General features: G+C 38.2%; 1 protein-coding gene across 1 annotated transcript in view; it reads right to left on the minus strand.

Annotated features, from left to right (window-relative positions):
• CCDC178 (coiled-coil domain containing 178) overlaps nt 1–27745 on the minus strand; it is a 200055-nt gene that overhangs the window by 150578 nt on the left and 21732 nt on the right. Inside the window, exons 2-7 of the mRNA XM_081323496.1 lie at nt 14548–14628; nt 13206–13345; nt 10487–10521; nt 8584–8684; nt 7089–7283; nt 4668–4888 (exon numbers count right to left, since the gene is read on the minus strand). Coding sequence (XP_081179622.1) covers nt 4668–4888; nt 7089–7283; nt 8584–8684; nt 10487–10521; nt 13206–13345; nt 14548–14605 — 750 coding nt within the window. The 5' untranslated portion in view covers nt 14606–14628. The remainder of the gene's footprint in view (nt 1–4667; nt 4889–7088; nt 7284–8583; nt 8685–10486; nt 10522–13205; nt 13346–14547; nt 14629–27745) is intronic.

Below are 27745 nucleotides of genomic sequence, written 5' to 3' on the forward strand. Positions count from 1 at the left end.
TTATTACAAAGTCAGCTTATTGCCCCCAACAATCTGTGTCCTCATTTTACCTACCTTGGAAGGATGGAAAGCTGAGTCAACTTTGAGGCTGGTGGGATGCGAACCTGCACTAATTGCAGGCAGCTTGTGTTACTTAAGGCTCTGCGCAGGGAAAGCTTTAGAGTGAATTAGGAAAAGTGAAAAAGTGAATTAGGAAAATAGGGAATGGTTGCTGGAATCAGGGGCTGCCACAAAGAAGAGGGAGTCAAGCTATTCTCCAAAGCACCTGAAAGCAGGACAAGGAGTAATGGATGGAAACTAATCAAGGAGAGAAGCAACCTAGAACTAAGGAGAAACTTCCTGACAGTTAGAACAATTAACCAGTGGAACAACCTGCCTCCAGAAGTGGTGAATGCTCCAACACTGGAAGTTTTTAAGAAGAGACTGGACAGCCATTTGCCTGAAATGGTATAGGGTTTCCTGCCTGAGTAGGGGTTTGGACTAGATGACCTCCAAGGTCCCTTCCAACAACAACTTCTTCTTCTTCTTCTTCTTCTTCTTCTTCTTCTTCTTCTTCTTCTTCTTCTATTATTATTATTATTATTATTATTATTATTATTATTATTATTATTATTATTATTGTTTAATCCACTTGCACTGTTTTATGTTTACATGTTTGATGACAAACAGCCTTATGTTTATAAGTGACAGTTTTCCTACTAAGCACCTGCATGTCATAAGCATTTGAATTAAAATTACCATATTAAAATCAAATCTGATGTTTTTTAATTTTTATTTGGTGTGCGTTGGAAGAGGGGTAGTCTTTTATGGCGAGTATAGCCCAAACCCTATAATTTAGCAGGAAATGTAGGGGGTCATCTTATACGCCCAGTCGTCTTATACGCCGGAAAATACGGTACATACCAAAGTCAAAACTTGATAAGAATTAAAGGGGTAAAACCTACAGGTAACATTTTAATTTTTATAAGAAAATAATGATTGGATATAATTAATACTATTATACTATTTTAATATTTAATCTCATATTGATATGTTGAACAATTGATGAAACCTACCATTGCTATAATAAAATTGCATTTTGATTTCATGAGGTTATATGCTTATTTTTCATTCTCATAAGAAAAGAATGGGAACTGTGCTATTTTTTCACATATTTTCATGTTTAGATATTTTGCATTATTGCACAAGGCAAAGGATGTCCTCTATCCCCTCTGCTATTCATTTTCACTTTGGAAGTCTTAAATCGAAATATAAGACAAGATATAGAAATTAGAGGTTTGGAGGTGAATAGTAATAAGACTAAGATGTTATATATTGTTGCGTGTCTGGAAAAAGTATTATTATAAGTTAAATTATAAAATACCGATTTGGGGAATTCCTGGACACGCGATAGAAGGTGTATCTATGGGAGTGAGTTTGGATATGTTTTCCTATAAGGAATTACTTAGATTGGAAGGGAATGATTGGCAACTTAAATCATTAGAGGAGTTAAGACAAGAAAACATAAGTTACTCTTGGTTTCAATTGGTTTCAATTGAAAGCTAGGTGTAAGTTGGATCAGAAGGTTGGCATCACAATTACAGATGAAAATTTAGTAAAACAAATTAGAGATTTAAATCGTGCACATATAAAGAGGATATATAATGTTTTAATCGAACTGGACTCGGAAACGGAATTAGTTAAAGATTGTATGATAAAGTGGGCACAAAATATTCAGGAACCAATTTCGCTGGATACTTGGGAGCTAATTTGGGTTAGAAATGTTAAATTTACTCAGGCTCAAAATTTAAGAGAAAATTTTTATAAAATGTTTTATAGATGGTATCTGGATCCCAAAAAGTTGTCTAACATGTATCCTAACTTACAGTCTAAATGTTGGAGATGTGGTAGTTTAGAAGCCACCTATTTTCATATGTGGTGGACTTGCAGAAATATAAAAGCTTTTTGGGTTAAAATTTGGTGGAACATTCAAAAGATTTTTAAGAGAAAGATAAAGTTCTCTCCGCAATTGTTTCTATTGGGTATTGTTGTAGATTGTGATGTTAAAGAAACCAATTTGATGTTGAATTTGATAACAGCAGCACGGTTACTGGTGGGACAATACTGGAAGAAGGATAGTTTGCCTACAATAGAAGAATGGGTGTTTAAAGTTTCGAATCTTGCAGAAATGTCTAAGATTTCTGCTTATTTGAAGGATCATTCACAAGAAAGATATATTTCAGTTTGGAAGAGATGGATAGATTATATTCAGAATAAATATGGGACTAAAAAGTTCCATTTAGCTTATGAGTAGATTTTAGAAGGATATTGTTATTAATTTTAGTGTTAGTACTTTGTATGTATTTATGTTAAAGGGGAGTTAAAGCACATTATGAATTTGGTTAATTTTATATTATGGATAATCTTTAGCTAGAATATGATTATTATAACTATACCCTGTATTTAGCTCTGGGAAGTGGGGGGGAAGGGGGGTGGTTTAATGCTCAACTTTAAAAGAAGACAACTATATAAGACTATTGAAACAAATAAAGTTAGACCTGCAAAAATGGAAGAATTTAAAACTGTCTTTACTAGGAAGGATAGCTACAATTAAAATGAATGCATTGCCTAAGATTTTATTCTTGTTCCAGACAATTCTGATAAAACTTGGGGGACTTTTTTTTAAAGAGTTGGACTCCTTAGTTCTGAAGTTTATATGGCAGGGGAAAAAAGCTAGAATAAAAAAGAAAACTTTGCACGATACTAAAGAAAATGGGGGTTTTGGTTTACCTGAGTGGACTTTGTACTATCAAGCATCTGTACTGACATGGGTGAAAGAATGGATAATGCTTAGGAATAAAAGGTTGTTATGTTTGGAGAGACACGATTTACAGTTGGGAAGGCACGCGTTTCTATGGTATGGGAAAACCAGAATACATAGGTATTTTCAAAATCACTGTATTAGAAATGCTTTGATAACTGTATGGGAAAAAATCAAAATGAAAATATATGTAAAAATTCCAGGGTGGTTATCAACAATTGAAGCTTTTTCACACGTAAATTTGTTAGATTTTGAAAAAACGTGGTCATACAAAGATATCTTAAATATTGATGGAACATTAAAATCGAAGCAAGAATTGGAACATCAGGCTATCAACATGTCATGGTAGGTATATTTACAAATACAAAATAGATATGAAAAAGACATGAAAATGTTTGAATTTTATAAAGAACAAAATGTGTTTGATAAGATATTATTAACTTCTGATGAGAAACTAATTAAAAAGTTGTATAATTTTTTGTTAACTTTAGAGATGGAAAGTGAACAAATCAAAGGGTCAATGACAAGATGGGCGGAGAACTTTGGTTATAATATAGAATTAGAAGAATGGCAAAAATTATGGGAGAGAAATTATAAATTGACAATGTCAACTGCATACAAAGAGAATTTGTATAAAATGTTTTATAGATGGCATTTACCTCCAGCTAGATTAGCAAAAATGTTTTAAAATGTATCAGGTAAATGTTGGAAATGTAAATGTAGTATAGGTACATATTATCATACTTGGTGGACATGTGATAAAGTAAAAGCTTATTGGAGGAAAATACATACTTGGCTAGAAAATATATTAGGAGAACATGTAACATTTAATCCTGAATTATTTTTATTAGGTATGCTACCAGGAAAGACTAATAAACAAAATACATACTTGGTTTTACATATTATAACTGCAGCAAGAATAAGTTATGCACAATGCTGGAAAAATGAACGAGTACCATCAGAAGAAGAACTAATAAAGAAGATACTGGAATGTGCAGAAATGGACAGATTAACTATGAAATTAAAGGATAAAGAAGAATCAGAATATTATAAAAGCTGGAACTTATTTTATAAATGGTTGGAAAAGAAAACCAAAAAATGAAATTTGTATATGTATTAATGCATTATGAACTCAGCTCACACGTTGTTTGGAAAATTAACATATGTATGTAAAGAATAAGAAAAAAAAATAAAATATGAATTTTTTAATTTTTATAAGGATATAATGATTGGATATAATCAATGGTAAAGGTAAAGGTTCCCCCGCACATGCGTGCTAGTTGTTTCCAACTCTAGGGGCCGGTGCTCATCTCTGTTTCAAAGCCAAAGAGCCAGCGCTTGTCCGAGGACGTCTCCATGGTCATGTGGTCAGCATGACTAGACGCCAAAGGCGCACGGAACGCTGTTACCTTCCCACCGTAGTGGTCCCTATTTTTCTACTTGCATTTTTATGTGCTTTCGAACTGCTAGGTTGGCAGAAGCTGGGACGAGTAACAGGCGCTCACTCTGTTGCGCGGCACTCAGGATTCGACCTGCCAAACTGCCGACCTTCTGATTGACAAGCTCAGCGTCCTAACCCACTGAGCCACCTTTATATAATCAATACTATTATACTATTTTAATATTTAATCTCATATTGATATGTTGAACAATTGATCAAACCTACCATTGCTATAATAAAATTGCGTTTTGATTTCATGAGGTTATATGCTTATTTTTCATTCTCATAAGAAAAGAATGGGCACTGTGCTATTTTTTCACATATTTTCATGCTTAGATATTTTGCATTATTGTTGGACACAGAAATTTAAAATGTACATGCAATAAACAAAAAATAAAATATAATTAAAATATTGAACCCCTTTACCTCCTCAAATAATGTTTTTACTTGTTTTATTGAATCATCTTCATGACATAGCTTTTCTTCCAGCAGAGGGCTGTATTTCTTCATGAAGTCTATCTGCTTCTGGATCACTGAATTGGCTGCCTCTATCTTTGTCACTTGGATTAGTGCATCCTGTAATTGCTCATTTTTTTCTTCAAAATGCCATTGTAGTTCTATTATATCTTGCAAACATTTCTCCCATTCTGCAAAGTATAAAAAGAAACTTTCTTATAAGAAAATGGTAATTATTGCTTTTAAGTTTAAATATGTAACAAGCTGCTAGATTCTAAAATATATGTACAAAAGGTAATTTTACATCATCTATCTATGAAACAATGCTGTGATTGCATTTTCTGAAGAAAATTAATGTCCATACTGCATAGTAGTCTCTGATACATTTTTTCAGCAGTACAAATAAATAAAAAGCTAAAGATTTGATTTTTTTGTTTTGTTTCAATTGGTTAACTTTTTTCTGATACCATTATTAACACAGATATAATCACTCATGCTATATTGCTGGAATACTCAGATTATTATTTTTTTTAAAAAATGGGCAATAGCAATTTCAAGAAGACAAATCTCACATTTTTGCTAGCATCCTGATATCTGAACACAAAATGAATTATGAAGATAGTACCCCAAATTATTTCTTGTAGGTAATGGATACTATATAATAGTTCCAGAGACTACCTCTGGAGTCCATCTCATCTGAAATTTGCATTATGAATAATAATTACCTAAATCTTGCAGAATGTATGTTTCTAGTGTTCTTGCTTTGAATGCTGTTCAATATGCACAACCTTCAATAGGCTTTAGAAAACAGAACATGTCAAGAAAATTTTGTATATTATCCTTGTGAAATAGTGAAGAAGTCTTACTTGGACACTATTTGACAAATTTCCAGTCTCTTTTTTTTCCTTGGAGAAGGTTGTTGAAACAGTGATGGGCAAATCAATTATATATGATTCCAAAGGATACAGATGATCTGAAAGTTTTTCAGTGAGGATTCAGATCTCAGTTTTGGAATTATGTGTTTACTGTGTTGTTACCTATGCTGAGTCTGTTACGATAGGGATAGGAATATTGAAAATAAATAACTAAAGAAATAAGCATGATCTTGTAAATCCATTAGAATGTTGTTATTTAATGTGCTTTCTCTGTGGTGAAACCTCCAACTGATGTCAAGAAAATGTCAATGGCTCCTATAGTCATAAGTGAAGCAAAATGTCATATTAATTAAAAATGGGAATGTGCACAGTTGTTCAGAGTAGAACCATACACTGCTTGTGACTTGAGATGAACTTGACACAAAAGAGGGATATTGATACACTTATCAAATAGACTGTAAAGTATATTAAGTTGCTAAATATGGCATTTAAACAAAAGAGAATTTCTGAACGAATAGCAAGTAGATGAAGTAATGATCACCAATTAATGTTGGTGATCAGAAAGGAATGTATTGTACATCTGAAATTTTCTTGGAAGCAAAAGTAGTTACAGCACTACGAAGAAATGGTTTGCAAAGTATCGCTTTAGTACCATATTCATATAAGTGCTACACATGCTAGCAAGCTCCCTCAGAGAGATCTTCAGTAAGGTTAAGTGAATTTACAGTAATATTTTTTAAAATTACATTTTTTATTTAGGGACTTCGGCATACTGATCTAGCAGAGTGTATAACTGGGCTCCCATATTTTCTGAGATCAGAACATACATATTTCCAAGAACTGTTTTAGATTTGCTCAATGCTTGGAAAGAAATCTACAAAGTCTTGTACACATTTTTGTACTATGTGTGAATACACACACACATACATACACAGAGAGAGAGAGAGATATTATAATATGAACAGTATAATGTACAAAGTACTATCGGTATCAACAGAAGAGATTATCTGTAGCTCAGGACTGAACTGTGGGGTCTTTGGTGCTCTCTGAGATTGGTTGTGGTTGTTGTTTTTTTTGCAGATGTTTCATTAGCAAACTAGGTAATATCATCAGATCAGTGCTAGACCTGATGGTGATCTAGCACTACTTAGTTGGTAATGAAGCATCTACAAGAAAACAACCAAGCTCAGAATATTATCAGGATGTTGATTGTAAAGCAATAAGCAAATTTACCAGGGAATATTGACAATATCTTCCTGATGAATATACATGTTCACATTTTAATAAAACTTAAAATTTAAATAATAGCAGTATACAGAACTTTGATCTTTTGGACATGGTAGATTGGATTTTTTAAAAATTCAGTGGCTAAAATAATTCTCTCTCCTGGACTATTATTTCATCACAGTTATTTCAAATGCTTCCCAAGAATAGTAATTTCATATCTTTTTTCCCCAGAAGTTTTAAGATGGCACAAAAATATATAGCTTTTTTAAAAAATGGCTATTTCTTATACCTTTTTGAACAGCTTTGGGAAGCTGTTGTAGTCTCCAAAATGACAGTTTATCTGAATTTAGGTATAGTTTTTTTCTATGTTGCTTCTCAAACTCTAAGGCTTCTTCAGCATCTTTACGCTCATTTTCTAATCGTGAAATTAACTCGGTGACTTCTGCTACAACAGCAGCAGTTTTCTGCTTTAAAGACTGAATATCTTCAATTAAAAAACAAGTAGTATTATTGAATGTAACAGCACAATTTCCCAAAATGCAGTTTAAGTTTCATTTTATTGTTACTATGTAGCAGTCCTAAAAAACTAATGCACAAAGTTTCAGACTTCTATACAAACTGTGTATGCAAATCTACATACAATTTGGATTTTTCATGTGCTATCCTACTACAGAATATGTACAATAACATCTTAAAATACCAAACTTTTGAATATTCAGAATGTAGTCTAATCAGAATAAAAGCAAAACATTGCTGTGACTGGGATCATCACTAACATGAGCTCATATGAGAACATTGCCTACTTCTACCATCACATTATTTGAATGGAAGGGCTTGGCAGCTTTCTTTCAGCCACTCGGATTGAAAGACAATAGCGAAATGTTCCATTCACTTGGGCAGATTTAATTAAATATATGAAATTAAATATGAAACTATGGGGGTGGGATGGATGTATATTTCAATAATTCCAGAAATGTTGCACGTAGACATCCCTTCTCTTAAGAAAAATGATGCCTATCTCCAGAAATCTTGAATTCAGATAGGTGTTACTATTCCAGTTCAAACAAATAAAAGTCAATCCCATCAATGAGTCAATCATTCTTATGTGAACTATCTCTATCTTAAAGCAGTAAATCTTCAATTGAGAGTTTAATGGTTCATTCAAAGTTTATTTAGAAGAAAAAAAATCTAAAAATCATTTTTTAAACATTAATGTAAGCATTTCCAGCTTTAACATTCTGTTTTTTACATTATTTATTTTTATCTCAGTTGCTTCAAAAAGACAGGAGATAACAGGATGAGCTGCAATCATTTGTAAAATGCTGCTGAAAAGATGCAGAATAAAGTGTAGACAAATGTGTAAAACATTGTGTTTATATTAACTGGTGTGGGTTTCTTTGCTCTCAAAAGACAAACCATCCTTTCTGGTAAACGCCAATGGTTGTAAGCAGAGAGATTTCACCTTTTAAAGCATTGCAGATATATAGACCTGAATCTAAAGTAATGATTTCAACTTCCACTTTCAGTGGATATGATAAGGACATGAGTCTTTCTCTCCCTGCAATTTCCTTTGCCTCCTTGATAGATGGGACATTAAGGACTTGACACAGCATAGAATGATTCTCTTTTTCACTATTTTATTAGAAATGTTTCAATATTTTAAAATCTAAATTGTAAACTGAATTATACTTTAGCTCTCAAACATTCCCATTATTTCATGGTTCTCTGGAAATAATTACAATTAAACATCATTAATATTAAGAGAAAGTAATTAAATATTCAACCAATATTACCTTTCCAGTGCAATGACTGTTCAGCCTTCACTTCAGTAGAGAATGGTAAACAGATCCCTTCAGTCTCTTTGACAGTATTAACATCCAAATCCCTGGGAATATAGGTCAGCATTACAGTCTTGGATCTTCTTTCCAACACTGTACGTTAGCACTGTTTTTTTCTCTCTCCATCACTTTCAAGATGCTATTCGTTTAGCTTTTTAATTCTCCATTTTAATCTCAGTCCAAAGAAGTCATGGGCAATACACTTATATTTTTGCTTATTTGAATATAAAACAAGTAATATACAGCATGCTTAACAATAAATAAAGGCCCTGAAGTGTCAGCCCTGAAGAACAGTTGCAAGAACTGAGTATGTCTACTTTAATGAAAAGAAGGGCTAGGAGTGACATGACTGCTATAGTGTTCCACTATTTATAGGCTGCCACAAAGAACAGGGGGTCAGCCTATTCTACAGAGAACCTAAAGGCAGGACAAGAAGCAATGGATGGAAACTACTGAAAGAGAGAACCAACCTAGAACTAACGGGAAATTTCCTGACAGTGAGATCAATTAATCAGTGGAATGACTTGCCTCCTGAAGCTGTGAGTGCTTCAACACTGGAGGTTTTTTAAGAAGAAAGAGATTGGACAACAATTTGCCTGAAATGATATAGGGTTTCCTGCCTGAGCAGAGGCTTAGAATAGAAGACCTCCAAGGTCCCTTCCAATTCTTTTATTCTGTTAATTCTCAATGGGCTAGAAAGAGAAAATGATTAAACACAGGTAGTCTTCAACTTACAACTACAACTGGAACCAGAATCTCAATCATTGAGCAAAGCAATCTGTTAAGCTTCCCATGACTGGAATCTTCGAAATCTCTGTGGCAGTTGTTAAATGATCTCCCAGGTCTTTAAGTGGACAGAGCAATAGCTGCCTGCCAGAGGGTTTCAGCTCCATGCAAAAATCTTCCTGGCAAGCAGCCATTTTGCTCTCAAAATGTTCTTGCAGCTGCTTAAGTATTCAGTTTTCCTCGATGCATAAAGATGAAATCCTTTGGTGAGCTGCAAGCACGGACATAAAATCTTCAGGATTTTTTTCCCATTCCTGAGAACACCAAGGATTTCCCTTCCCCTCTGTGCATGGAGGAGAAATCCTTCAGTGGTCTACATGAACAGAGTTGAAATCTTTAGGCTTTCTGGACTCTTTGATGGGCTGCAGGAATGGAGCTGAAATCCTGAAAGAGAAGCTCCCGTCCATGCATGTCACTCTGTGACACAGGAGGTCTCTAAATTTTGATAACTAAATAAATCTCCGTAGGCTGCAGAAAAAGATGTGAAATCCTAAAGATTTCAACTCTGTTCCTGAAGCCTGCCAAAGGACCTCAGCTCCCCTCTGTCCTCTCTGCTTGCTACCTTCTCTGCCATCTTTCCCACTAATTTTCTGAGGAAGTCAGCAGAGAAGATTTCAAATAGCAATCACATAATTGCAGGGCATTTGGCAATTGGCCATAAATGTGAGTTGTCTGCCAAGTGCCAGAAATGGAGTCATATGACCGGGGGTGGGGGGGCATCTATAACACTTTACAATGGCTGGAAGTTCTTTAGGGGGCTGTAAAGCACTCTTTCGAAGACCATGTAACTTTCAATGGTCATTAATCAACTTGAGGATTACATGCACATAAAAACTAATAATAGTATTATATATAATGAAATGGATTGAAATTGTATTAAAATCAATATTAAAATAAGGTTATATTTTTTGGCCTAATATCATATCTTGACCTGGCCCAATTTTTCTGGTAACAGCATGTTAAGTTTAAATCAACAAAATGGTAAGTGGCACTATTTCTCTTTATATTTTAGTTAGAAGAGTATTTATAATAATTATTGAATTAAAACATATAATTTTCTTACCATGGAAGTTTTCCCAAGTTATATAAACTTTCATGCTGTGAATATAAATCAGATTTCATTTTTTAGATTTTAGATTTTCCTGCATACATACATAACCACAATACTTTTCCCTTTCAGGGTAGCAACATTATGCAAAGTTCAAGAAAAGATTAAGTACTTGTAAAATTAATGACAGAAATTAATGGCAGAAAAAATGAAAGCTGACCTTCTAAACTCCTTTCCAGTGGTGGGATTCAAATAGGTGAACAACTGGTTCTCTGTGTGGATGCTGCTTCCAGAAGTCCATTCTGGGCCTGGGCAACAAAAAATTAGCTACCTGGCTCTGCCAAAGTGGTGCGAACCGGTTGAATCCCACCACTGCTCCTTTCATATATTTGTTTTGCAATTCAAACTTAGTTTATCATTTCTGTGATCAGATTGTGGTCTAGTGGTTAAGGCACCAGGTTAGAAACCAGGATACTGTGAGTTTGTCCTGCCTTAGGCATGAAAGCTGGCTGGGTGACTTTGGGCTAATCATTCTTTCTCAGCCCAACTCATATCACAGGATTGTGGTTGTGGGGAAAACATAAATAGTATTAGATATGTTTTCCACTTAAATATAATAAAGGTGGGATTTTAAAAAATCTAAAAAATGTACTTCTTTTGTACTACCACTCACCTTTGTATTCATTCCATTTAGTTTGCAACAGTCTTTACATTGTCTGTTTAGCACACATACTTCTTAAAATTCTCATTCCCACTGAATTTTATTTTTAAACTTTTCTTCATATATCTGACTCTCATTTCCATATAATAAAGGCACATGTTCTTATGTGAAGACATTTTCACCTTTTTGACAAGTTTTATAGCAGAGCAGTCTGCTCATTGTCTTCTTACTTGCATTTGCACATCCTAAAATTTCTCATTACCCATTTTTAATAAAAAATTCTATCAAAGGTATACAATTTCACTTACTAAATCTAATTTTTTCATAATTTATAATTTATAATCATTCATTCAATTTCTCCTGTCATTGTTATACAAAGCAGTTTTGCTTCTTTTTAGAAACATTCTTTTTGTATAACATATACATTACAACCCATTACCTTTTTATCAACAAGTCCATGTTTTAAATTTGTTCAGTCACCTCATATTATTTCAATAAGAATACTGCTACATAACCACCCATTATGGACTAATTTTATGCATATTTACTATAGCCTAATCTCCCCATATTTGCATTTACTCTACCTTTTACTTTATAGAAAGGAACAATTTTGATCTTTAGATTTAAAAAATGTTTTATACATGTTAAAAAAGTTGCACAGCTACTTTATAAGTAAAGCATGTCCCTATTTTAAATTTTCTCCACTTATATCATTTGCACCTTACTATTTTTCAAGAGTTCATTTATGTTGTTCCTTTTGATTGTTCTTTTTCTTAGACATTGACATTTATAACACTTCTTCCACTTCTATTGTTTGACACGGTATTTTCATTCCCTTAAATATTTCCTAATCATTCTTCACTTAGTGTCTACCAAACTGTTTTGTTTTATACTTACGTCTATTTACTGTGCTGGAGGCAGTGGTGGAATTCAGCCAGTTCACACCAGTTCAGCAGAACTGCTAGCTAATTTTGTGGCCCAGGCCCAGAATGGACTTCCAGAAGCGGCATCCACACAGAGAACCGGTTGTTCACATATTTGAATCCCACCACTGGCTGGAAGCTCCTTCTTTATTATTCCCCACCTACTTCTCAAACATTATTTTCTTTCTACCAAAATTGTTCTGCTGATGTGGCTCCCATCCTCTGGCACATCATGCCTTCCCACCCCTGAGGTGGGATCCACACCCAGCCTTTTGACTTTCTGAAAGGCCTTTAAGACATGGTTGTATATGATGTATAATCTGACACAACTACAGGGCACAATATTGGGGGAAAAATTTGTCATACTTATTGGGCACTTAGTAGCCAAGTAAAGATTCTCCTAGCCTTCTCTAGCAAGATTTATTGAAAAGTTCAAATAAAATTGATGGAGAGGGTGGGAGCAAAGTGTGCACAGGGAGGAGGTGGGGTGTTATCTACCCCTTTGGCCAACTCCAAATGCCACATCTCTATTGGGGGCCCAATATATAGTCTGTGTGGCCATATAATTTATGAAGTATTAACATTTATCTTTACAGCCTTGCATAAGACCATGATAAGTGACAAGCACATATGTCAGGCTATTTTTGAACATTCTCCTTTAAGTGATTCATTGACAACAAGGTTGACTCAGCCTTCCATCCTTCCGAGGTAGGTAAAATGAGGACCCAGATTGTTGGGGGCAATAAGCTGACTTTGTAAAAATGCTGCTTGGGGGAGGGGGCGAAAGCCCTAATAAGCAGGTATATACATAGAATGAAGGCTATTGCTAAGCACATTGATTTGTGCTTCTTAGATTGTAAGCCACCCTGAGTCTTTGGAGAAGGGCGGGATATAAATGGGATTAAAAAAAACAAGAAGGAATGATGATGAAATGAACCTCTTTGAAAAGAGTGTTGAAATGTTCATATTCCAATTCATTTATTTATATCATGCCTTAATTATTTTTGTAAATAATTCAAGGCAGTAAACATACCTAACATTCCTTCCTCCTCCTATTTTGCTGCAAAAAAACCCTTTTGTCTAGATATTCTGACATCCACTGTCAATTTTTAATGGCTATAATAACTGAAACAATAGAAATAAATATTACCTGCAGAAAAGATTCTTCTAATTTCACTTCTAAATCTTGTATTTTATTAATGGCTTTATTAACACATGGAGCTGGAGTATTTACAGCAGCACAACTACGTTGTTTGTTGGGAATGCCTATTGAAATATTTTCTTTTGTATCTAAAAAAAATCCAGAACAATTATACTTAAATATTGTTTATATTTGAATACATTTGTGACATCTACAGGTTGAATTAGATGTTCTATATTTACAGATTCTGCTTGCATTCCTTATTCATAATACTAAACTACAGTCACTTTTTTGGTTTTGATGATGTACAAACTCACTCATTGAGGTTTAGCATTAGGTATAAATCTGTCTATTATTTCTATTGTTTAATAAACTAAGATGACTTAACATGTATTAATAAAGCCAATATAGATTTTCTCCCTTAAATACACAATATACAACCCCATATTCTGACCTAGTGCGTGGGAAACAAGTTTAGCTCTTTATCCCATGGCTAATTTCATAGAAATTGCCCCATGCAAGATTTCAGCCATAAGGTCTTAACAATATTTATTTATATGTTTTTAAAAGTTTAATTCCATAGTCCAATACTTTTTTATTTTATGTATTAAATTTGTATGCTGCCCATCTCTGTACCAAACAACTAGCTTCTGTAGCTAAAAGCAACTGAAGATTAGGATTTGAATTAAAACTATGGCATACAAGACAATAAGAATCTCCCCCCCCCCCCGTTTTCATTTTAATCAAAATCATAGCCTCAAGTTTGATCATTAACTGCAAACTCATAGTAGCTTATACCAGCCTCCCCCAACTTGAAGGTGGAGTTAGGGAATAGTTAGCAGTGATCAGACTGACTAGCAAATTCTGTTGAAGTTCACACATCCAAAGGTTACCCAGATTAGAAAGGCTATGATCATATATGTCAGCTAAGTATGTTCATCCCATAATTGGTCACTAATTATAATAAAAAATTATAATTGCCAGGTTCACGCAAGCAACAATGCTAAATTATCTAGGGAATAATGTCAATATCATTCATTTGCTGATCAATATATTGACTATATCTGTTCACAGAATGCAATTTCTGCTTTGTCCCTTCTAAAAGATTTCTTGATTTTCGTAGTCTGATATGGAGGAATCCATTTAGTTAATGGAGTTTGTTTTATTGCCAGGCAGAGATTACAGAAAAAGTCAATAAACAGGGAAGCAGAGTTAGAAATAATAATCTCAAAAGACAAGTCCAAAAGCAAAATATGGAGAGTATACAAATGTATCAAAAGAAATTGTTTTACAGTAAATGTGTTTTAGAAAATGCCAAGTTATATAAAGTTGAAAAAAATAAAACAAATACCTTCTGTTTTTATACAGTTTTCCTTGGAATAGGAAGAAAATAACGGTGCATCAGTCATTGTTATTCATAGCTTTTTGCAATCTAATTTTTAAAAAGAAAGAAATAGATATAAATACAGAAATTCATACTGTGTCAATCATATTTATTCTATTAATGAAAAATCTGCAGCTCATAACCAGGTCCTGAATACTCCAGGAAGATTCACCCACTTTTCCAAGTTGAAAAGTTGTTTTCAACCATCGAGTATACATCTTTTAGGAAAAATAACGAGTTTCTTTAGGAATATTTGTTGAGAGGATAGGGTAATCCCACCCCCAGCCCAGTGTTGTGTTTCTGAAGTGGAAAATAATGTTGCCTGTATCTCGAATTAAGGGATTAAAGGCAGTGGTGGGATTCAGCCGGTTTGCACCAGTTTGGCAGAACCAGTAGCTACTTTTTTGTTGCCCAGGCCCAGAATGGACTTCCGGAAGCGGCATCCACACAGAGAACTGGTTGTTCACATATTTGAATTCCACCACTGATTAAAGGGTTGTAAAAAAGGAGTTTTAGTGGGATTATTAATGAAGAGGAAATTCTAGTTAGGGGTGAGGGATCTTGCTCCCACAAGTGATCTTTTTATAGTCATTCATGGAAAAAGTTTTTAATGATGTAGTAGAATGATTTATCACAAAATTATACACACACACAAACATATATATATACATACACACACACACACACACACACACACGTATATATTTTATTGTCCATATACATATACATATACATATACATATACATATACATATACATATACATATACATATCTATATCTATATCTATCTATATCTATCTATCTATCTATCTATCTATCTATCTATCTATCTATCTATATATATATATATATATATATATATATATATATATATATATATATATATATATATATATATATATATGGACAATACAATATAGGAGGTAAAATATTAAATTAAGATGAAATTGTAATAAAATCACCATAATATGGAGTCATAAAATTGCAATTGGATGGATGTTATAATTCAATACTTAAAGCTAACCATCTAATTGTTTCTTCTGCGGCTGCAATGATATCATCCCAGAGGCCTTGAAATTTTCTGAGACATTCTTGACCTATATATGTTATAGTTTGTTCTGGAGCATCACAGTCACATTGCAGGCTCTCAGCCATTCCCCACTTAAAGAGCTTTGCCTTAGTTCTGTCCTGTCCTGATTCTATTCTGGTACCTCCATATTTTATGGGGGGGGGCAACTGCATTTCTGTAAATGGTTCTGTTGGATCTGCGTGATCTGTCTGGTTGTGGTTATTAACAATTGCCCATCTTATTTGCCATTCTTCATCTAGATCAGACATGTCAAACACAAGGCCCGGGGGCCGGATCCGGCCCGCGAAGTAGTTTCATGTGGCCCGTGAAGCCATCCTGGAAACAGTGAGGGAACGGCCCCCACTGCCTTGGCCCTGGCCCAGAGACCCTCCTCCTGCCAGAGACCCTCAGATTTGTCCCACTCCTGCCCAGGCCTCTATAGGCACCCTTGATGCGAACGATGTAGAGCTGGCCATGCCCACCCAGTAGGCCATTTGCACTTTAGCCACGCCCACCCAGTAGGCCACGCCCACCCAGGCCACACCCACCTGGCCCCCTGAGGGCAACCGCAATGCTGATGCGGCCCTCAATGAAATTGAGTTTGACACCCCTGATCTAGATTGTAGGACTGATGTGTTATCCCAAATTGGTTTCCTAGACTTAGGCCTGAGAGGTAGAGTCTAATATTTTATATATTGGAAGACCTCTAGAAATCTATGGCATGCTTATATTATTCTTGGACTATCTGTTGTTGTCACCTGAGATCAGGAGAGCCCATGTTATTAAAAAAAATGGAGCCATAACAGCAGTGTGGATTTAAGGGTTCCAGATATTATTCTCATTGTATCAAGGTAAACATCATTCTTGTTGGTATAAATGAGATTAAAATTTGTCTTTCCCAACACACACCTCCTCAGGAATCAAAATTTGTTGTCTTCTGTTATCTTGACTTCATCTTGATGGTGGGGTACAGAAGACTTTATGCTCACCATTTCCCAATGATACTTAAGAAAATAACTATTTTTCTTTGCTACTATTAGCATCAGACAACTAGGATGCTCCATGTGGTAGGGGACAAAATTAAACTCTTCCCTCTTATTAGCATTAATAAAAGACAAAGATGCTTTAGCTTTGTTCCCCTATCTCAACCCAGGGATTAAAAGGGTATGCATTTATGAGAAATGGGTGTATATTTTGGTCCTACTACCATTTACCACCAGCTGGTCTCAGCTGTATGATCAAGTGATCTTCAGAGCTCCAATTCTTAACTGAAAAAGACAGCTTTAGTTTTGAATCAATTTCACCGCCATAAACTGGACTAAAGGTTACATTGTTCCACTTAGTTCAATATCCAAGCATATCCTAGTCATGGGCTTAAAGTATGAAAATACACAGTGAAATACATATTTGTAGTTTTAAAATCTATGATATTTTTAAAAATCTGTTTTATAACTGAGTCCCAATGAAGGCAAATATATCAATTGAGAGACAAATGTTTTATCAGTGCTTTATTTTAACTTTTGAACTTTCAAAGCAAAACAATTTGTTTGCTAACAGCTATTAGAAAAAGTGAAAAGTACATTTTGCCTTTTAGTTTTCCTTCCATTCAACTGCATCTTATTCTTGGAGACTGCCTGGACAAATCCCTGCAGTTTTCCTGGCAAAGGTTTTTCAAAAATGGCTTTTCAAAAATTCTTCCTTCCTGGGGCTGAGGGAAAGTGACTAGCCCAAGATCTGACTTCAAGTGAATTTGAGCCTAAGGCAGGACTAGAATTCAGTCTTAGGTTTTAGCCTGATGCTTTGACCTGATGCTTTAACCAAACTGGTTCTCAAAGTTTCTTTAATTTACAAAAACAATCCCAAAGATAGTCATGTAAAAAAGGTCTTAACAGTTCTTAAAAGTAGGTGAATACAACCTCACATGAACAACGCATGACATATTACACCATGTCATTTATTTTACAAAAAGCCAACATGGAGAAGCCATGTATGAAAATCTAAATACACCCTTACTGCTTCCATAGATATGAAGTGACTAAGTAGCAGCCAAGTGCTGCTAATCAAGTGCCCTTGATCAACTGATTATCAGCAAGTGACACCTTATGATTCAATAGCTTGTAGAACCACCTTTAGCAGCAATAACTTGGAAGTAATCACTTTCGGTATGACTTTATCAGTCTCTCACATCATTGTGGAGGAATTCTGGTCCATTCTTCTTTACATGGCTTCATTTCATTGAGGTTTGTGGGCAATTGTTTATGCACAGCTCTCTTGAGATCCCACCACAGCATTTCAATCAGGTTGAGATCTGGAATTTGACTGGGCCATTTTAATAACCTTTATTTTTTTTCTTTTTCAGCCATTCTGTTGTAGACTTTCTGGTGTGCTTGGGATCATTGTCCTGTTGCATGACCAAATGTCAGCCGAGCTTTAGCTGTCAGATGGATGGCCTCACATTTGACTATATATTTTGTTATACAGAGTTCATGGTCGACTCAAAGCCTGAAAGGTGCCCAGGTTCTGTACTTGCAAAGCAAGCCCAAATCATCACCCCGCCACCACTGTGCTTTGTGGTTTGTATATTTGTGCTGATATACTTAGTTTTTTTTTTTTGCCAAACATGACACATTGTAATAGGGCCAAACATCTCCACTTTGGTCTTATCCATCGAAAGGACAATGTTCCAGAGATCTTGTCATTTATTCAGATGCAACTTTGCAAACCCTAAGCCGTGCTGCCATATTCTTTTTAGAGAGAAGAGGCTTTATCCTGGCAATCTTTCCAAATAAACCATACTTGTTCAGTCTTTTTCCAATTGTACTATCATAAAAACTAACATTAATTGTGCTGACGCCTGTAGAGTCTGAGATGTAACTCTTGGATTTTTTGCAATTTCTCTGAGCATTGCATGGTCTGTCCTTGGGGTGAATTTTATGGGACATCCATTCCTGGGAAGATCTTTTCTACTTGTGAATAATCTTCCTCGCTGTAGATTCTACAGTGTAGAAGGATGGACTTTAAATTTTTTTGGAAATGGCTTTATAATCCTTCCTAAATTGATGGGCAGCAACAATTGCTTCTCTAAGATCACTGCTATTATCTTTCCTCTTTGGCATTGCGTTAACACACATCTCAATGTTGGAAGACCAGCAAACTCCTAAAACTTTGACTTCTATAGAAGTAGTCACACTTACTGATGATCAACTGATCAAGGGCACTTGATTAGCAGCACTTGGCTGTTACTTAGCCTCTTCATATCTATGGAAGCAGTAAGGGTGTACTTAGTTATTCACACATGGCATCTCCATTTTGGCTTTCTTTTTATAAAATAAATGATGACATGGTGTAATAGGTCATGCATTGTATTTACCTATATTTAAGAATTGCAAAGGACAGATGATTTTTACTATGTCCTGATACATAAAACCATAGAATTCAAAGAGAACTTTTTCATGACTGTATATAAGGCCCAAAATGATTGATTTAGAAAACAGCTTTGGAACATCTAGAATTAACTAGAAGCAAACTTATAAAATTGTTAACAAAGTAATCATGCTCTAGTTAAGAGTATTCTATAATATTACAATAATATTACAATACTACAATAAGTGCTAGTTGCACTTAGAAGAACAGATGGAGACATGTTTATATTCCTTCATTTTTATTTTGTCCTGTCCTCTACTTTTCCCTACTATAATCAGTTGGGGAAAGAATTCCAAGTTCAACCAAGTAATTGGTCTGAATTCCTCCTGGGTTGGAAGGATATTAAAAATGATTGGTATGCAGCACATCCATTTTTAAGGCTTTTCAAAAGTACATTCTGGCAATGAAGGCTAAGAGATACATGAAGTAATCCTTCCAAATTATTTTCAGATGCTGTTGCTGTATGGTCCTAAAAACAATGTAATGCTGGTTTGATATATTCCTTCAGTTATTGTTTTTTCCACTGCATCTATCTTGCTCCAGATTGCTTGGCCTGGGGTCCTGATAAGAGCCTGCTATGTTGGGGGTGGCTGGGTAGATTTCCACCCCAGGCCACCCATTATCTTGGTTTTTAACCCCTTCATGGATTACTGCCTTGTCGTGGCAAAGGGGCTTGCGTAATTCAATGAAGCTATGAGCTATGCCATGCAGGGCCACCCAAGACGGACAGGTCATAGCAGAGAGTTCTGACAAAACGTGATCCACTGGCGAAGGAAATGGCAACCCACTCCAGTATCTTTGCCATGAAAATCCTACGGACAGTACCGAAAGGCAAAACGATATGATGCTGGAAGATGAGCCCCTCAGGTTGGAAGGTGTCCAATATAATACTGGGAAGAGCAGAGTACTAGTAGCGCCAGAAAGAATGAAGCAACTGGGCCAAAGCCGAAAGGACGCTCAGCTGTGGATGTGTCTGGTGGTGAAAGGAAAGTCCGATGCTGTAAAGATTTTTTCTCCATAGGAACCTGGAATGTAAGATCCATGAATCAAGGAAAGCTGGACATGGTCAAACAAGAGATGATAAGACTGAACATCGACATCTTAGGTATCAGCGAACTAAAATGGACAGGAATGGGTGAATTTAATTCAGATGACCATCAGGTATACTACTGCGGGCAAGAATCCTTCAGAAGAAATGGAGTAGCCTTCATAGTCAATAAAAGAGGTGGAAAAGCAATACTGGGATACAATCCCCCAAATGACAGAATGATCTCAGTTCGAATCCAAGGCAAACCATTCAATATCACAGGTAGTCCAAGTCTATGCCCCAACCACCAGTGCTGAAGAGGATGAAATTGACTGGTCCTATGAAGCCCTACAGCACCTTATAGAACTAACAGCAAAAAATGATGTTCTTATCATCATGGGGGACTGAAATGCTAAAGTGGGAAGCCAAAAGATAACTGGAATAACAGGCAGGTTATAGAATTTTTTCAAGAGAATACGATGGTCATAGCAAACACTCTTTTCCAACAACCCAAGAGACGGCTCTACACATGGACATCACCAGACGGTCAACACAGAAATCACATTGACTATATGCTCTGCAGCCAAAGATGGAGAAGCTCTATACAGTCAGTAAAAACAAGACCAGGAGCTGACTGTGGCTCAGACCATGAGCTTCTTCTTACAAAATTTAGGCTTAAACTGAAGAAGGTAGGGAAAAACACTAGGCCACTCAGGTATGAATTAAATCATATCCCTGTTGAATATACAGTAGAGGTGACAAACAGATCTAAGGAATTAGATCTGATAGACAGAGTGCCTGAAGAACTATGGACAGAGGTTCGCAACATTGTACAAGAGGTAGCAACTAAAACCACCCCAAAGAAAAACAAATGCAAGAAAGCAAAATGGCTGTCTGAGGAAGCTTTGCAAATAGCTGAGGACAGGAGGGAAGCGAAAGGCAAGGGAGAAAAAGAAAGATACGCCCAACTGAATGCAGAATTCCAGAGAATAGCTAGAAGAGATAAGAATGCCTTCTTAAATGAACAGTGGAAAGAAATAGAAGAAAACAATAGAATAGGGAGGACCAGAGATCTCTTCAAGAAAATTGGAGAGATGAAGGGAACGTTTCATGCAAAAATGGGCACGATAAATGGCAGGGACCTAACAGAGGCAGAAGAGATTAAGAGGAGGTGGCAAAATTACACAGAAGAACTATACAATGAGCTTACGTCCATGATAACCACGATGAGGTGGTCAGTGACCTCGAGCCAGACATCCTAGAATGTGAAGTGGTGGGCCTTAGAAAAACTGAGCAACAACAAAGCTAGTGGAGGTGACAGTATTCCAGCTGAGGTATTCAAAATCTTAAAAGACGATGCAGTAAAAGTGCTACACTCAATTTGCCAGCAAATTTGGAAAACACAACAGTGGCCACAGGATTGGAAAAGATCAGTTTACATTCCAATTCCAAAGAAAGGCAGTGCCAAAGAATGTTCAAACTATCTCGCACCATTGCACTCATTTCACATGCTAGTATACTTAAAATCTTACAAGCTAGACTCCAGCAGTATTTAATTTAATTTTAATTTAATAATATTTCTATACCGCCCTTCTCCCTGAGGACTCAGGGCGGTTCACAGGGCAAAAGTAAAATACAAAATACAAACATTAAAAAGAGATTAAATGATTGCCCAAGTTAAAACAATTAATATACAATTATAAAACCCCAAAGATCAAATTAAGAATACAAAAAATAAAAAACCCCACCAATCCCCATCAGGCTAGGCCGGCTTGTACAAACAAAAAGGTCTTGAGATCGCGACGAAAGGAGCGAAGATCGGGCGCCATCCGGAGCTCTACCGGTAGCTGATTCCACAGCTCCGGAGCGCCCACAGAGAAGGATCTCCCCCTGGGGGCCACCAATCGACATTCTCTGATCGGTGGCACCCTGAGGAGGCCCTCTCTGTGGGAACGCACAGGGCGCAGGGAGCTTGATGCCGGCAGCAGATGTTCCCTAAGGTACTCCGGCCCCATGCCATGGAGGGCTTTGAACACCATTACCAGAACCTTGAATCTCACCCGGAAGGCAACTGGCAACCAATGCAGCTCACGGAGCAGAGGTGTAACGTGGGAGTATCGGGAGACTCCCAACACAACTCTCGCGGCTGCATTCTGTACCAGTTGGAGCTTCCGGGTGGTCCTCAAGGGCAGCCCCATGTAGAGAGCGTTGCAGTAGTCCAGACGAGAGGCCACGAGCGCATGAGTGACTGTGCATAAATCATCCCGGCTAAGATAGGGCCGCAACTGGCGCACCAGGCGAACCTGGGCGAAAGCCCCCCTAGTCACAGCTCCTATATGGTCTTCCAAGGTGAGCCGTGAATCTAGGAGGACTCCCAAGTTGCGAGCCCTATCTACGGGGGGTAATAGTTCACCCCCCATAGCCAAAGGTGGAATATCCGAATAAACCCGGGATGAAGATATGCAAAGCCACTCAGTCTTGTCGGGGTTGAGTTGAAGTCTGTTCCTCCCCATCCAGACCCGAACCGCCTCCAGGCAACGGGACATCACAGCGAGGGCATCACTGGGGTGGTTTGGGGTCGAAAGGAAAAGTTGGGTATCATCAGCATACTGATGATACCCAACTCCAAAACCACGAATGATCTCACCCAGCGGTTTCATGTAGATGTTGAACAGGAGAGGCGAGAGGACCGACCCCTGAGGAACTCCACAAACGAGAGACCTCGCGGTCGACCTCTGCCCTCCTGCCAACACCGACTGCGAACGTCCCTGGAGATAGGAGGAGAACCACTGTAAAACTGTGCCTCCCACTCCCAGTCCCCTGAGACGCCGCAGCAAGATACCATGGTCGATGGTATCGAAAGCCGCCGAGAGGTCTAATAGGACTAGAACAGAGGAATATCCCGTCCCGAGCCCTCCAGAGATCATTCACCAGCGCGACCAATGCCGTCTCCGTGCTGTGCCCGGGCCTGAAACCCGATTGGTACGGGTCTAGATAATCCGCTTCATCCAGGACCAGAGGGAGCTGATGCGCCACCACACTCTCAACAACCTTCGCAAGAAAGCGAAGGTTGGAGACAGGACGAAAGTTGTTCAATACAGCTGGGTCCAAGGCAGGCTTCTTGAGGAGAGGCCTCACCACCGCCTCTTTCAAGACGGCGGGGAAGCTACCCTCACTCAGAGAAGCCGATATAACTGCCTGGAACCAGCTGCGTGTCCTCTCCCGGGCTGCATACACCAGCCAGGAAGGGCACGGGTCTAATAAACATGTGGTGGTGCTCAGCCTCCCCATGATCCTGTCCACTTCCTCCGGAGTCACAGAATCAAACTCATCCCAGATGGTATCGACAAGACCGCCCGTGTCCTGATCGCCAGACTCTGCCCAGTCAGAGTCCAGACCGGTCCGAATCCGAGCGATTTTGTCCGACAGATGCTGGTTAAACTCCTCGGCACGACCCTGCAAGGGATCCTCCCTCACCTCCTGATTTAGGAGGGAGCGAGTCACCCTGAACAGGGCGGCCGGGCGATTATCTGCGGACGCGATAAGGGTGGCGAAGTGGTTAGACCTCGCCTCCCTTATCGCAGCGAGATAAGACCTAATGTGGGCTCTTAGTCGCAATCGGTCGGATTCGGATCGGCTGGATCTCCAACCGCTCTCTAGGCCCCGTCTCCGACGCTTCATCTCCCGGAGCTCCGCAGAGAACCATGGAGCTCGACGGGATCTGCACCGGGTCAGGGGCCGCAGGGGTACAACTCGGTCAAGAGCCTCAGTGGCCGTCCTTTCCCAGGCTTCCACTAAGGCATCTGCCGAGCTGTGAGCAAGGGAGGCAGGTGGGGACCCCAGCGCCGCCTGGAACCTCTGGGGATCCATTAAGCGTCTGGGGTGGTACCATTTAATTGGTTCCATGCACCCACGGCGGGGGGTGGCAAAACGGAAGACCAGCCGCAGGAGATGATGATCGGTCCATGACAGGGGCAAAATAATTGGAGAGCCCCCACCAAGATCATCTAACCACCGTCCAGATAAGAAAACTAAGTCAAGGGTGTGGCCTCCCTCATGAGTCGGTCCCAAAATTACTTGCGTCAGGTCCATGGCCGTCATGGAAGCCATGAACTCCCAAGCCAACTCAGATGATCCTCCCAGCGATGGTAGATTGAAGTCCCCCAAAACTATAAGTTTCGGGAACTCAATCACCAACCCAGAGAGGACATCGAGCAGCTCAGGCAGGGCTGCTGCTGCGTGACTAGGCGAAAGGTACACCAGCAGCAAGCCCAACTGCGCACCAGGACCGCATCTCAGAAAGAAAGACTCACACCCGACTATCTGGGGAACGGTGGCCTCCCGCGGACACAAGGTCTCCCTCATAACAACAGCCACACCCCCACCCCTACCCTGAGCCCGAGGCCGGTGCAGCACCCGGAAACCTGGTGGGCAAAGGTCGACCAGAGGAATCCCGCCCTCTGGGCCCAACCAAGTCTCCGTGATGCAAGCCAGGTCCGCCTGCTCACCCTCGACCAAGTCGCGGACAAGAGGAGCCTTATTAGAGACAGACCTGGCGTTCAAATACACCAGCCGGAGCTCGGGAGGCTGCACACCCTCACTCCCGGGACCTTGGGGCAGAGCCAGAGGGTCGGAGTGCCCCACCGCTTGTAAGCAGCGGAGAGGCCTTCCCTGAGATCGATACGGCCCTCTGCTCCTACATCTGCTGCCATTCCCTGATGTGGTGGGAATAGGTAGCCCCACGACCAGCCCTGGAGCCCCGGCGGTAACCGACCCCCGCTCCTCCCCCCTGCGATCTACATCGGCACTAGTATGTGGATCGAGAACTACCAGAAGTACAGGCAGGATTTCGAAGAGGCAGAGGAACTAGAGATCAAATTGCCAACATATGCTGGATCATGGAAAAAGCTAGGGAGTTCCAGAAAAACATCTACTTCTGCTTCATTGACCATGCTAAAGCCTTTGATTGTGTGGATCACAACAAACTGTGGCAAGTTCTTAAAGAGATGGGAGTACCAGACCATCTTGTCTCTTGAGAAACCTATATGCGGGTCAAGAAGCAACAGTGAGAACTGGACACGGAACCACTGAGTGGTTCAAAATGGGGAAAGGAGTCCAGCAAGGCTGTATACTGTCGCCCTGCCTATTTAACTTATATGCAGAGCACATCATGAGAAAGGCAGCGCTAGATGAATCAAAAGTTGGAATTAAGATTGCCGGAAGAAATATCAACAACCTAAGATATGCAGATGATACCACTCTAATGGCAGAAAGTGAAGAAGAACTAAAGAGCCTCTTGTTGCGGGTGAAGAAGGAGAGTGCAAAGGTTGTTTTGAAACTTAACATTAAGAAAACCAAGATCATGGCATCCAGCCCTCTCAATTCCTGGCAAACAGACAGGGAAGAAATGGAGGTAGTGACAGATTTTATTTTCCAGGGCTCCAAGATCACTGCAGATGGGTACTGTAGCCAAGAAATTAAAAGACGCTTGCTCCTTGGGAGGAAAGCCATGGCAAATCTAGACAGCACACTAAAAAGCAGAGACATCACCCTGTCAACAAAAGTGCGTATATCTAAAACTTTCATCAAAAATTGCCAATTCAATTGATCAAAAGCTTTTTCCGCATCTAAAAAAATTAGCGCCGCAGGGATCTGGTTATTCCTTTCCAAAAACTCTAACACATCAACTATATGCCTCACATTATTTTTCATTTGCCTACCACTGATAAACCCAGTTTGATCCCCATGAATCACCTGTTGCAGAACCCTCATCAGTCTATTAGCCAACACCTTAGCAAATATCTTATAATCTGTATTTAAAAGTGATATCGGTCTATAATTTTTTACTTGAGTAACATCTTGATCTTCCTTCGGAATCAAAGAAATAAAAGCAGTTCTCCAAGACGGAGGCACCTTTCCCCCTCTCTGAATTATCTGAAACAGTTCCTTTAATGGCTTTATCAACTCCATTTGTAAATTTCTGTAATAAACCGCAGTCAAACCATCCGTACCTGGTGCTTTATCCAACTTCAATTCCTTAATTGCTGTAAGAATTTCTTCTTCTGTTATTAATTGGTTAATCTCCTCTTTTTGTGCCTGCGTAAGAACCGGGATGCTAGCATTCTCCAAATATACATCAATATCCTTTTCATTAATCTTCTCCTTAGCATATAACTTAGAATACAAGTCCAGAAAGGCTTCCTTAATGAGATCCTGTTGAAACACCACCTTTCCCTTATGTTCAATTTTGTCTATATTAGAAACCCTTTGCTTTTTCCTAAGTCTATAAGCTAGCCATCTACCTGGCTTATTAGCATTGCAAAAAGTATTATGCCTAGCAAACCGCAAATTGGTTGCCACTTGGTCAGCCATTAATTTGTCAAATTGTCCTCTTAATAGCTTAATAACCTCCTTAGCCTTCACATCCAATGGGTTCAAGATCAAGGCCTTTTCTTTTTCCCTAATTTCGTTCTCCAATTCTTTCCTTCTGGCTTCCAAAGTATGTCTGTGTTTGTTATTCATATATATCAACACCCCTCTCATATAAAATGAATTTTGGGGATAAATTTTTGCAACCAATTAGGGCATTATATCAAAAACAAACTGCCCGAATAATAGTTAACAATAGTTTGACTGAAGCTTGTAACATTGAGAAGGGCACAAGGCAAGGGTGTCCGTTATCGCCTTTGTTATTTGTGTTAACATTGGAGATATTATTGGTAAAAATACGGAGTTCGGAAAGAATTAAGGGGATACAAATTAGAGATCAGGATTATAGATTGAGAGCGTTCGCAGATGATCTGGTTGTTACAGTGACCCAGCCAGAGAACTCTGTTGTGGACCTGATGGAGATAATAATGCAATATGGGAAGGTTTCTGGATTTAAAGTTAATGTACAAAAAACTAAAATTCTGGCCAAAAATATGACAGTATCGCAAAAGGCCCTTTTAGAAGGACTAACTGGATTTGAGATTGTTAAAAGGGTCAAATATTTGGGGGTGTTTTTGTCACCCTCTAATACAAAGTTATATAAAAATAACTATGAAAGATTGTGGGGAAAAATCCAAAAAGAAATGGAGAGCTGGGAAAAATTGCAATTGTCTTTGTTGGGGCGAATCGCAGCAGTGAAAATGAATGTCCTGCCTAAATTTTTATTCTTATTTCAAATGATACCGGTTCTTAAGAAAGATTCTAATCTGGAGGAATGGCAGCGAGGTATCAATAAATTTGTTTGGGCAGGGAAAAAGCCACGAGTTAAACTTAAGATTATGCAGGATACTCGTGAAAGAGGTGGTTTTAAAATGCCCAATCTTAAATTATATTATGAAGCTGCTGCGTTAGCAGGAATAAGTGATTGGATTAATTTGACACAAGAGAGATTATTAAATCTTGAGGGCCATGACTTGTTGTTTGGCTGGCATGCATATTTGTTGTATGATAAAAAGGTAGATAATGTGTTTAAAGCGCATATTTTAAGACAAGCATTGTTGAGAGTTTGGAAGAAGTACAGACATAAGTTAGGTTGTAAGATACCATTGTGGGCAATCCCAAAACACGCAATAGAAAATATAAATGTTGGTTTCAAACATGATGTGACTACGTATAAGGAGATTCTAAGTTTGGAAAGAAATGTTTGGTGTCTGAA

This window comes from Vipera berus, assembly GCF_964194415.1.
Source record: "Vipera berus genome assembly, chromosome: 3".
NCBI lineage: Eukaryota > Metazoa > Chordata > Lepidosauria > Squamata > Viperidae > Vipera > Vipera berus.